This window comes from Chelmon rostratus, chromosome 10, assembly GCF_017976325.1.
Source record: "Chelmon rostratus isolate fCheRos1 chromosome 10, fCheRos1.pri, whole genome shotgun sequence".
NCBI lineage: Eukaryota > Metazoa > Chordata > Actinopteri > Chaetodontiformes > Chaetodontidae > Chelmon > Chelmon rostratus.
Window position 1 is genome coordinate 2,051,828 of NC_055667.1, and position 12,845 is coordinate 2,064,672.

General features: G+C 41.4%; 2 protein-coding genes across 2 annotated transcripts; one reads left to right on the forward strand and one right to left on the reverse strand.

Annotated features, from left to right (window-relative positions):
* Positions 1 to 144: 144 nt before the first annotated feature.
* LOC121612477 (alpha-1,3-mannosyl-glycoprotein 4-beta-N-acetylglucosaminyltransferase C-like) lies at positions 145 to 8,126 on the forward strand. The gene is made up of 5 exons (XM_041945376.1): positions 145 to 307; positions 2,694 to 2,789; positions 3,111 to 3,261; positions 5,921 to 6,175; positions 6,281 to 8,126. The coding sequence occupies exons 2-5, from the start codon at positions 2,697 to 2,699 to the stop codon at positions 7,180 to 7,182; spliced, it is 1,401 nt and encodes a 466-aa protein (XP_041801310.1). The 5' UTR covers positions 145 to 307; positions 2,694 to 2,696; the 3' UTR covers positions 7,183 to 8,126.
* Positions 7,370 to 12,685, reverse strand: cfap126 (cilia and flagella associated protein 126). Its single transcript, XM_041945377.1, is given in 5 exon segments — positions 7,370 to 7,709; positions 11,951 to 12,256; positions 12,258 to 12,341; positions 12,491 to 12,553; positions 12,659 to 12,685. Coding segments are annotated over 5 exon segments (762 nt in total). The 3' UTR covers positions 7,370 to 7,427.
* Positions 12,686 to 12,845: the final 160 nt, after the last annotated feature.

Below are 12,845 nucleotides of genomic sequence, written 5' to 3' on the forward strand. Positions count from 1 at the left end.
TGACTTCATGGATCCAGTCTCGCAGTTGGTGGTGAGCACAGTTCAGTCGTGCAGGCAGTGGGATGTCATCCAGCAGTGACGACACGCCTGCTCACACACAGCCAGCTGATGACCGCGCACAGCCTGCAGGTCGTTTGAAAGAGCCAGAAGGATTTCAGGGTGGAAGAGAAACGTCGGCTGTTCTGTGCCACAGAGTCAGCGGATGAGTCATTTGTGTCCTCTTTTTGATGCCTTCTTTGATTGTCCGTGGAAGAAGATCCGGAGTGGAGCGCGTTGACTCGCTGCTGGAGCGAGCCGGCTGACGGAGGTGAGCAACTCAACTTTCTATTTTAATCTCGCAGCTTTCCACATGCGCTCAGCCCCCCAGCCTGTGTGCGACTCGTTCAGCCGACGACGGGTTTTTATTCGGCTACTTGTCCTGTAGAAGACGCATCGGCGGGTTTAAGCAGTAATTTTGATCCTCTGGCTTTATTAACTTACTGTTGGCGTTAAGTTAACCCGGCAGTTAACTAGTGAAGAGGTGATATGGTCAGACCACATTATTTAACTTCTGCTGAAGTCATTGCAAGTTAATTTTAATGCTGTCACGTGTAGCCTAATTCGTCCTGTTCCCCGCCACACCTCTCCTGTCCATCAGGATCAAACAGTCTGTCGATTTCTCTCTCATACAGTAATAAAATATTCACATAATTGCCACTGATAATGGGTGGAGGGGCATGATCTCTAATTAGTGCCTGCTGCGCCAGAGGAGGACTGGTTTGACCGGACAGACTGATCCACCTGTCGCTCCGTGTGAACCGAGCAGACGGGTGTAGGCCGACAGGTGAATATACACCGACAGGTAAACCCTGCCCTCCCTTCCCTTTCTGCCGGGTTTACGCAGTAATTCCCCGTTCTCATTCACCGTCACCCCCCCAACTGTTCTCTTTTAAACATTATATTAGCAATAGAAACATGAACTGAATGATTTTTTTTTCCAGTTTCCAAATGGACTCTACTGAGAGCCAAGCGGGACAAGTTGAAGCAGTATAGACTGTTCCTGCCGCAGTTTTTTGAATGAGGCTACCACGGAGCCAGGGGGGCAGCTGTGCCACTCACTTCAGGAAATAATAACGGCTCCATTGATTTACAAGTCTCAGTCAAATGAAAAATATTTGCAAACTTGTTCTCAGCTAATTACATCAGGATTGTCTCACACTAACAATATTAGACTAAAATGAACTGTTATGTTGTTACAATTGATTAGTAATATATGATGAATTCAGCATGCTGAATGCATCTGTATTTGGTTTACAGAGTGAATATAGACAAGAAGAGCACAGCAGTGCACAACAGCAACTTGAAATACCAGCTGAGAGACAGTCTGCAGAGTGTAATGGCTGCAGGCGGTTTCTGTTATTGCCAGCCAAGGTGTGCTACAGGAGATACAACTAAAGGTGTGGAGAGGCCTGGAAATCTTGTCTGGCCACACCAAAGACAGTGGGAGGGGCCCAGAATGTGGAGACAGGGATTGGGTAAATAAACTGAATCTGTTTTTCAACAGATCTGATTCTACACCCGTTCCCTCCCCCACCCACCGGAGCTGAGACCTGATGGCACTCTGCTTACGCCATTTAACCCAAATTTTTCATGGGCGCAACCCACATACTGAGCTGTGCCGCTCACCCCACAAATGCATGTTCCTTACAAATGTGGCACCATTAAAAAGGGAAATAAACAGACTTTCCAACGGTGTAAGACTTATTGCCAAGAAGCGTTGTTACTACAAAGAAATAATCTACCAAACACAAACTGCCATATTTTTTGCGCTATGTTTAGTTGATTTTACTCTGTATCCATTTTTATTATCTATTTGTTCCTTTTCTACATCTCATTTTTGTTCTTGCTGTCTGTAACAACAAAATGTCCTCGCTGTGTGATCAAACTTTTTTTTTTTTTAATTTTTGGCCCTCAGCACACACATACAGTCCAGTCTAACCTGTTGCTGGGGCCTGTAAAACATTCATTAACCAGTTGCTGAATTATTTACTGTTGTGCTGACTGAGTGTACACATCAGCATAATGGATTCTCTCTCTCTCTCTCTCTCTCTCTCTCTCTCTGTGTGTGTGTGTGTGTGTGTGTGTGTGTGTGTGTGTGTGTGTGTGTGTGTGTGTGTGTGTGTGTGTGTGTGTGTGTGTGTGTCTCTCTCTATCTCCATCTATCTGTCTATCTCTATCTGTGTGTGTGTGTGTGTGTGTGTGTGTGTCTCTCTCTCTCTCTCTCTATCTCCATCTATCTGTCTATCTCTATCTGTGTGTGTGTGTGTGTGTGTGTGTGTGTGTGTGTGTGTGTGTGTGTGTGTCTCTATCTCCATCTATCTGTCTATCTCTATCTGTGTGTGTGTGTGTGTGTGTGTGTCTCTCTCTCTATCTCCATCTATCTGTCTATCTCTATCTGTGTGTGTGTGTGTGTGTGTGTGTGTGTGTGTGTGTGTGTGTGTCTCTCTCTCTCTATCTATCTCCATCTATCTGTCTATCTCTCTCTCTCTCTCTCTGTGTGTGTGTGTGTGTGTGTGTGTGTGTGTCTCTCTATCTCCATCTATCTGTCTATCTCTATCTGTGTGTGTGTGTGTGTGTGTGTGTGTGTGTGTGTGTCTCTCTCTATCTCCATCTATCTGTCTATCTCTATCTGTGTGTGTGTGTGTGTGAGATAGGAAATGCGACGTTATTCAAAGAAGAATCTTGTTTTGCCAGCGCTGCTCTTCATAGTTGGATTGTACCTCATTAACCGGCTGGACTTCCCCGTTTCTGTGAGTACACACAACACAGGATGAGCATCAAGGGTTACATTTCAGCCGTTTAGATGCAACTCTTACATTTTCACTGCTCACAGGAAACATGAACACAAGTATAGATCTATTTGCAATAAACCTGAAGATGAGACTTTTACAAACATTACCTGAACTACACTTGTACTGCTCTTGCTTTACAAAGTGCACAAAAATAAAAGGTTGCACTTCACTAGGTCGCATGTTGTTCAGTGTAAGGGAAACAGTGTGCCATAACTCTTGATGACTTTTTTATTTATGCATATTCTGATCAGAAAAATAGTGCATGTGTTTGTTTTGTAGGGCCGGACAGGGTCACATGAACCAACTGTAAAAGAATTAACTTGGCAAGCAGACAGGCTGGTTAATAAGGAGTCCTGGATCGAACGGGGAGATTACCTGCCTTTCAATGTGTCCTATCAGCTGCTTGCTGGTGCACCATCTACTCAACAGAGTGAGTGACACATTTTGTCATTTTTGATATATTAAGTTGAAGGCTGAACTGAAGTAATGCTCACTGACTTTGTGCAAAAGTGATTTTCTTGTTGCAGCAACAGACCACTGAAAGAGCTGAGAAGAACATCTGTTCCTGAGTGATTGGAACACTTTTTTACTGTAAAGTCTTAAACTTTGTCACAGTCAGCCAGGGAAGCCAAATGTAATCAATAAATTCACCCAGTTAGCAGAAGAAGAGTGCTACTTACGTGACCCTGAGCTGGTAGCTGTTGAGTCTGTGTAACTTCAGATGCAGAGGAGACAGTGTTGCAGCGCAGGGGTGTCAGGGTGAACATTCAGCTATTGAAGTTGAGGCTGACACAGACAGAATGGGATCTTCGACCGGTAACAAAAAAATCTGCCATTTTATATGGAAAGTGTGGGAAGGAAATTCAGAGAAGCTTCTGACCAATCAGTGGATGTGCAGTGGAGTGCAGCAGCCCCCTGACCATACTAAATGATTGAACACATGTATCACAGTAACCTCCACGCTGATTGGAGCTGCTTCTCTTTGGTGAACCATCAGATGTCAGTTGGTTGTGATGATGATGATGATGCTACAGCTGGTTTTCCAGGTTTGGGTCAGCAGTCTTGAGTGGAACTGAGTCTTTGCAATGGTCAGGTTTGAAAAGAGCTGCTCTCAGTAGTTGTTTATTTGCAGTTCAGTGTTTTCATGTTGTAGGTTGTCAGGCACATCAGCTGGTTAAACAGCAAAGATGTTCAGTTCCTTTTGTTTGCTTTTCATGCCCTGAAATCTCTCAGCAAATACCTGAAGGAGTTCTCACACTCAGCAGCATATTCACATGCCATGGCAGGCTTTTGTTCTTGCAGAGCAGGATCATGCAGTGTTTCTTCTTTCCAGCTGCCACAGCTGTAATTTCACTTCAAATGATTTCACATTTGAAAGCAGAGAGCTGAGAAGCTGCTGGAAGTCGAGGTTCAGCTCTGAGAGGTTCTTGGTAATGTTCACCATGAAGGTCTGATCACACAGACACTTGCTATCACTGAGTGTCCACGTCAGGTTTCCCTTCATCTCTGTGAATTATTCCAGACAAACTTTGGAACAATTTTACTTAGTCTGCTTCTAGCAGCTCTGCAGCAGCAACAAGGCTCCACCTTCTGATTGAGGTTAAGCGTCTTTGCACTTTTGCAATTCTCCAAGTGTTCTAGTTAAGAATGTATTCAGGCTTTTATTTAGAAGTGAGAGTTTTATTTTGAAGACCGTTTATGTCAGTTGCTCTTCCGTTTTCATTGCATTCTCAACTTGCCATGTTTACAACGGTACGGCAGTCACTGACGATGTAAGTTATGTTCACACTGATGAGAAATGAATGTGTACATAATACCTCTTCCAATAGTGTTGTGTTCCTCCTGGTGTATATTTGCACTCTTTAAAATGTCCATTTTTTCCTGTTAGTGTGATCTCGAGTAAGTAACTTCTAAGATAACTGAGTGGTTGTTTGGCTGTTAGCCTTCAGATTACCTTCAGTTTACATGTGTGTGTTACATGATTGAAGCAGAATTTATGAATATTAGATTGATTGACTGATTGAATTGATTGATACAGATATAATGCATTTCATTTACCATGAAGTGTTTATCTACTGTACTTGATTTACAGCAGTACACAATATGTTTCTTGTTTATATTTTCAGAAACTGCTCTGTAGCCGGAATACATCGTTGTATTCATTCAATCCTACAGTAAAGATCATAAAATCTACTGATGCCTTGTGTGCTTCCTGACCGAAGCCCTACAGTGGTCAGTTAGGCAAAAAAATCAGCATCAGAGGTCACAATCCTCATCAGTTGGCATGATGTTTGATTGTGTTTGCATTCAGGGGCTGCTTGGAAAAACGTTTTAGTGTACTATTTCATGTGTTTTTCTCTATCACTGCAAAAAAAAAGTAATGGCTCTTTTGTATTTTCAAATTGTCTCACAGGCCGTGTCTGGCATGGAGGCCAGAGCTTCCTCACCTGTGCCTTAACTCTTTCTCAGTTTTAAGATCACATTTTGAGATCATGGAGAACTTCACATCCTGGAAGGGATCATCTCGGTGATCTGTAGTGCTCTGTTAGACCGTCATAGTTCTACTTTGACCTGACTTAAGAATGTATGGCAAAAAGATCTGGGTCGTGATTTTAGTGATGGGCAGTGGGGTATTATGTGTAAGAGTGGCTTTGCTTCATTGTCTTGCAGTAAAATGATTGAACAGAATTATAAATGAATGCACACGATGTACCTTACCCTATTCAACTTACAACCCTGATTCCAAAAAAGGTGGGACACTGTGTAGACTAGAGGTAAATAAAAACAGAAAGCAGTCATTTGCAAACAGTGTAAGTTATTTTCAAAATGTTATTATAAAAGTTATTACATATTACCAGTTCCTATCATTTGAAAGTCATTTGTTACATAACAATATTACTGTTACACTGCTTTTGCATTACTTTCACCAAAAATAACTGCAGAAGTACAACTAAACTAGCAGCATGGCTATATATTGTTTAATAATGACATCCTGACATACTATTCGACCGTGGACCCATTTTCCCAACCTGCACGTCTCACCCAACAGATGCGCTTCAGTTTTATATTTCTGTCATGACATGTTTCAGGGTATTTGTCAATTGGATTGTCATCGGTGAAGAGGAAGAAGGGCAGCTACCTAATCCCCACTTTGCAGTCAATCTTCACCCAGTCTTCTCCTGAAGAGCGCTCCTCCATGGTGGTGGTAGTGCTGCTAGCAGATTTTGATGTCAGTTGGAGAGTTGCTACAGTGAGTGAGATCAACAGTGCGTTTGCCTCTGAGCTGGAACAAGGCCAGCTGGTGGTGTTCCATGTTCCTCAGGATTGGTACCCTCCTCTTACAGGTGCAGTGCAAGTGCAATCCTATTCATGCCAGATTGATTCACATCCATGTCTTGAGTGTTTAGTTGATACTGTGATACTGATACAAGTCTCTGGTCCTCATTTAGATCTAAAGAGGAACTATAATGATGCTCCAGAAAGGGTATCATTCCGCTCCAAGCAGAACCTGGATTACTCCTTCCTGATCAACTACAGTGCTGGTTTTAGCCAATACTACCTCCAGCTGGAGGATGACGTCTCCTCTGCAAGAAACTTCTTTACCACCATCAAGAGGCGCATTGAGGAGCAAGACGCAAAGAAAAATACCTGGACAATGCTGGAATTCTCAAGTCTCGGCTACATCGGGAAACTCTACAAAACAGCAGATCTTCCTCAACTGTCTCGCTTCCTCTACATCTTCTACCAGGAAATGCCCTGCGACTGGTTGATGACTCATTTCCGAGTGGTAATGACTCAGAAACTGCCAATCATCTTCAAACCCTCACTGTTCCAACATGAGGGGTCTTTCTCTTCGTTCGAAGGGACATACAACAAGCTAAAAGACAAGGACTTTGAGGAGTTATACACCAATCCGTCATCTAAGGTTTACTCTGATATGTCCACATACAAGAATCACTTCCCCAAACTGGCGTGGGATGCCGGGGAGACATTCTTCTGGGGACGCTCCCCAGAAAAAGGAAATTACCTGACTGTGGTGTTCACAGGCCCTGCAGTAGTGACAGGGATATCTGTAGAAACAGGGTCAGCAGGCAAAGACCTCCTGGAGTCGGCTCAGGTGGAGATAGGCCATGACGTGTTTTCTAACAAGGAACAGGAGAAGAGCTGTAAAGAGTTCCAGTCAGTAGGGATGTTAAAGAATGGGAGGTTTGAGATGCAACAGATAGACCAAAAGTATAGCTCTGCCTCTTCCTGTCTGAGGATCCTAGTCACAGCTGGGCAGAGCGATTGGGTAATCATTAAAAAAATCAGAATCTCAACCAAAATGAGTACACCTCCACATCAAGCATAGCAGTGAAACTTTTCTTCCTGACAAATTAATAACTTATCTTGGTTTGATCTGCTGTGCCTTGTGTGAATGCTGAACATATGAATCTTGTGCCTTGTTAAACAGTTTCACTGATGAATCAACATCATGAGTTGGATGCTACCTGAGTAAAATCAACCACACTAAGACCCGTCCAAGCTGGTACAGTTAATAGGCATTTATTTTTGTAGGTATTTTTTTTTCATCTATTAAGCATTGAATGAATACATTCATTGGTCCTGTTCGGCATCTTGGTGTCTTTGCTCAGAGGATGACTGCGCTCCTTGGCTGGCTACTTTGTCCACCACATTGCTCACTGGTCCTCCCTTTCCAGTACTGGCCGTACTATTGGTTCTCTCTCCAGGAGCAGGCTCCAAAGCTGGCTTCTCTTCAGCCACAGAGCACTCGCTGGCAGTTCTCTCACCTCCAGTGAAGGGGAGGTTCTGAGATGCTGGTCGGGCTTCTGCTGCAGAGGATGGGGCGACAACATCCTGCTGTATATTCCAAGCGGTCTGAAAGAAATAAGAATAGACAATGGCCTGAGATGACCTGAACAGACATGAGGGCAAACTTGAGTCTTACTGTTAACTGCTCTCATTAATGAAGAGTTGAATTCATAAGAAATAAAACACTTTTGCTCACTTCAGTGTGCTCAGGAGTTTTGCTGCTACAGTTTTACTTGGCCTGGTATAGCTTCTGGTGTCTTATGTTAGCTAACATTAGATGCTATAGATTAAGTTTGTTCTTGTACTTGTACTGTTACATTATGTGTTGGCATTGACTATTATCCTGCATTAGTCACGCGTGGTCACAGTAGCTGCTGTTCAGCAAAACTTAATAGTCTTGCTTTCATGACGGTGAAAACATGGCTTCAAATCGTAAGTATTTTTCTATTACATTAAATATTGATGACTTGTTACTACAGCTTTATTTGTTCGGGTATAACCAGTAGCTAACGGTTGCTGATTTGTTAAACTTTATGGAGGCCAAGCTGTTTATAACTGATAACACTGAACCACTCTAGTTTATTCCTCTTATTTACTTGTGCCACTGCTACACTACTTTTTTTTTTTTTTACCATAGCACAGATGATCATTTAAAAAGGTCCAGTCTATTACTGTCTTGTTTAACTTCTGTGACAAAACCATTGAAATGCTGGAACAAAGTGTAGCCGTAGCTACAGGTTATAACATTAGCAAACTGACTCAGTAGCGTCAGTTACACAGCAATAATCTAAGTTTGCTAACATTAGCCACCATAAGCTGCTGGTCATACCAGACCAAGCTGTAGCATAAAACCTCTGAGGATGTGCCTGAAATCACTCCCTGTTTGCTATATAGTACATCATAAATTCCACAATTGATAAAAAGGTAAAGAGTTCATGATATGTACAGTAGTTGTGAAAACTGTGAAAGTACAGTGCAGTTGTACAACTGTACAAAGGTACTGTTGAGCAATAGATTGCTATTATAGCTCTTTGAGTTAACTATTGAGTGTCCAGTATACTATAGGGAGAAGTGAATGAGTGATGATTTTGGATACAGCTTGAGTACTGAAATGAGCAAGGGTGTGTTTGCTTAGAATGGAGGAAATGAATGACATTACCTCTAAAAAGTTACGTAGGCTCACTTTAAAGAGTTCTTTCATATTAATTCAGTGTCAGGAAGTGGGGTTCCAGGGGAACAGAGATTGAACCCAAATGCAGACATGAGGGGGGCGCTGGTTCGATGTAACAATTTAACTGAGGTAACCAAAATCCAAAATGGGGAACTATGAATAACACTCACAAGGGCAGAAGAGCATAAGACAAGGAACCAAGACAACACAGGGAAACACTGAACACTAAGAACGTGGCGTGGCTTACTAGAAAACACTTTCTAGGATCGTGGCTAGGCTCAAGACTAAGACAACACTAAAGGACACTTACATGGAGTATGGCTTGGTAAACATAACACTAGTTAACACTGGACAAACACAAGGAACTTGTGGCATGGGAACAAGGCAATACTAGAATACACTTGCATGGGGAATGGCATGGCTAACAAACACAGACAACACAAAAAAACTGGACAAACATGATTCTAGGCATGGCATGGAGACAAAGACAAGACTAGATAACAATTACGTGGACCAGAACAAAGAAAAAACACAAGATACGTGGCATGGGAAGGTAACACAGACAAAACTAGAAGAACACTTTCGTGAAACGAGGCATTGACATGAACAGAGACAACACCAGGAAAAAACACTCACTAGTAACATGACATGGGAAGGAATCATAGACAACGACCAGACTAGATAACACATACATGGACAAGAACAAAGACAACATCAGGAAAGACGCTCACAAGGTATATGGTACGGCAAGGACATCACTGACAACGACTGAGGGGAAGACATGGGCTTAAATACACAGGGGAGGACAACTAATGACACACAGGTGAAACAAATCAGACTATTACAAGGGAGGGAACACACAGGAAGTAAAGTAAAAGAAGAAACATAATGTGAACCTTCAAAATAAAACAGGATGAAACGGACTATGACAACACAAGAGAAGAAACAAAAAACAGGCGTGCCAAGTACAGATCATGACATTCAAGTAGAAAATTCTTTGTAAGACTTTATCACCTTCAGGTTGAAAGTTGGCCTTACAGTTTGGTACAGGATTCCTTTTGTAATTAAGATGAGATATAACTTTGTTATATCCCACGCCAGGGACATTAAGATGTTATAGACAGCAATAATAGAAAGAATTAACACAGACGTAGAAAAAGAACAAATAGAGAATGAAAAGGGATACAAAATAGCTTTATAACTATATGTATATTTTATACAAAAAGATGCCAAAACGTTGTACAACAGCATAACAGTCATAAACTATGTGAGAAGTGTCCACTACATACCTTTGTCAGAAGTTTTGCTAACGCTAGCTAACATTAGCCACCATAGTCATATCAAACAAAGTAAAACGAGCAGCAGAGTGTTTTGAAATGTGCAAGGGTAAGTTTGTTTGTATGTTTGTTGTTTGTATGAGTTCAATTTGTAAGAGGATGGAATGCATGAATTCTTCTCTGTCTTACTTTCACCTACACTTAAAAAAAGTTACGGTACAGCAAATCTGCTGTCGTGTCTTAATCTCTGGACATGTCATGCTATTTTAGTTCAATCTTGATTGAAATGTTGGTTATACTACTTGATCACATTCATTTATTTCAACCAAATTACCTTCTAAAATGACATCTATTTGTCTGATAACCTAAATATAACCTTAGATAAACTAAACTTGGTAAATTCTATAGTCCCCATCTTTGTTTTCAGAATTGTAGAATTAGTAGACTGTATACTCAGCATAACACAGTAATTTGATTAGAAAGCAGGAGCATATACAAATATGCATGACAGACATTCTGAATTCTACTATTCCATAGATCAGAGATAAGAGAGAGCTTTCATTGTTAGTAATTTCCTGAGGCAACATAGAGCGCTTAGCTAAATTCCACTGACACAGACATTGTATGTGTTTTGCTTCTCCTCCACTCCTCAGAAAACCATTTGGAAAATAAGATGGAAGCTCCAGGAAAGGTGTGGTTTTAGTCTTGTGCATGCCTCCCTTCTAGGGGCAGGGCCTCTGCCAGAGTCAGAAGGCAGCTGGAATTTGACTTTAAATAAATGTCAAATATTTAGCACACCTCTTAAGATTTTTTTTGCTAGAATTAAAAAAAAATCTGCGTACGTAGAAATGAATGTAATATTGTTATGACATTAGCATCTAATTATTAAAAATGCTGTGATGAAAGAACAAGAGAGTAATGACAGATGCAGGCTATGTATTTCAACAAAGGAAAATAAGAGGCTAGAATTACCACCTTGTGGTTGTATGCCTCTGCCAACCAGCTGAGTTTCAGTTTGCATTCGTATCTGTCTAGACTCATATAATACATGTAGTGAGGATTTTGAAGGATCTTAATAAAAGATATTAAATGGATTTTTTGGCAAAGTGGAAGTTATCGCTATACTGACATGTTTGATTCCAGTGATTAATTTAATAATTTATCCTATGAGACATTTGTGCGATATTTTGTCATAATTACCGTGTTAATTATTGTGTTGTGGCCAAAAACATGTTTTGTGACATCGCAGTAACCATACACCACCAAAAGCTAATCAGTTCATTCTTGAGTCAAAATGAATATTTGTGCCAAATTTGAAGACATTCCAACAAGGCGTTCCAGATGAGAATGGGACGGATGGACATTTCACAAAAAGAAAGCCTCCAGCAAAGGCTTAGGCTTCACATTATGGTAGACTGGGTTTCATCTAAGATGACTCCACCTTCAAGAGGTGCAACACAGACTGGATTTTTTCAAAAACCAGTCTGTGAATCTTTTGTCTTGTCTTGACTCTTCCCTTGCCCACGGCCACTCTGTGTTTATTAACCTGCTTTAATTTTTTTGAATCACATTTGTTTGATTTCCTTCCAATATGATGACAATCAAATTAAGTTTTAATTAAATGTGCAATACAAATAAGATGTGTTACTTTTAATATTAGTTGCTGATGCAAGTAACTGCAGCAATTTTAGTATTCTTGGTAAACAAACTGTGTTAGTCCTGACGCTAATCATTTTTCTTGAAGTCTCCAAGTAAAGATAGTTCGGGTGCTCTCTCAAAACTCTGGTTTAAGGAGAATAGTGGACACCAAACATGCATGTTTGTGTGTGTTGCCTACTCCTCACAGGCTTCTGACTAACCTGCTGGTCACCATCCTGCAGCATATCTGTGCTTTTGCTGCCTCTGTGTGGCTGAGACTTGCCAGTGTGCTGTGGGTCAAAACCCCAGGACTTCAGCCTGTTGAGCCCCTCCACAGAGCGACTTGTAGGGTTGATACGGTGGGCGGGTATACGAGCTGGTAAGTCCCAGGTCCCTTTAAAGTCTGGCCATGCACTGCCCCTCTGTAGCATCATATAGACACACACACAATCAAGGGAGTGGAGTCATACATGGATTCACCATAACAGAAAGAGAACTTCTAATGAAGAGAGAAAAGGAGGTTTGATATGCTCCCACCTTTACCACTCCTGTTAGCAGATGTCCTCTGTCATCAGCAATGAAGGTAGTGTGACCTTCCTTGGCAGTGGGTCTCTACACCCACCCACACAAACACACACACAAACACTGAGCTGAATCCACTATTCAAAGTTTCAGATGACAATGCTATTACTCCTGAAACTACAAGGAAATGTGAAATACAACTAGTATAACAGGACAGGACAGCTGGTAAAACGTCAAACCTCTTTGTAGTGCTTAGTCTCACACCAGTTCTGCAGCCTCTGCGACTTGAAAGCACTGTCATACTGAGGATGGAAAGTGTAAATTGGTTATGTCAGAATGTATGAGAAAAACACAACAGCAAAATGTCTAAAGTTACTATTATTATAGAGCGTGAGTATTAAAGTTACCTGGTTTGCTGAGTAATTGGACGACATCTCTGCACCTGTCTACGGCCTCCGCGTCTGTTTTTGTTGACTCGTTGCCCAGCAACACAATCAAACTGACTTCTTCTTACCACACATATGGACGATGGATTTTTATGAACTGTGTTTCTAGATACATCCTGTCCAAATGCCAAATTTAAGTTCTGTTTTG

Excerpts from the sequence above, each read along its gene's own strand:
- LOC121612477 (XM_041945376.1), top strand. The coding sequence starts at position 2,697 with ATGCGACGTTATTCAAAGAAGAATCTTGTTTTGCCAGCGCTGCTCTTC. Across the intron at positions 2,790-3,110 it reads GGCTGGACTTCCCCGTTTCT|GGCCGGACAGGGTCACATGA; the intron begins GTGAGTACACAC and ends TTTGTTTTGTAG. Across the intron at positions 3,262-5,920 it reads TGCACCATCTACTCAACAGA|GGTATTTGTCAATTGGATTG; the intron begins GTGAGTGACACA and ends GACATGTTTCAG.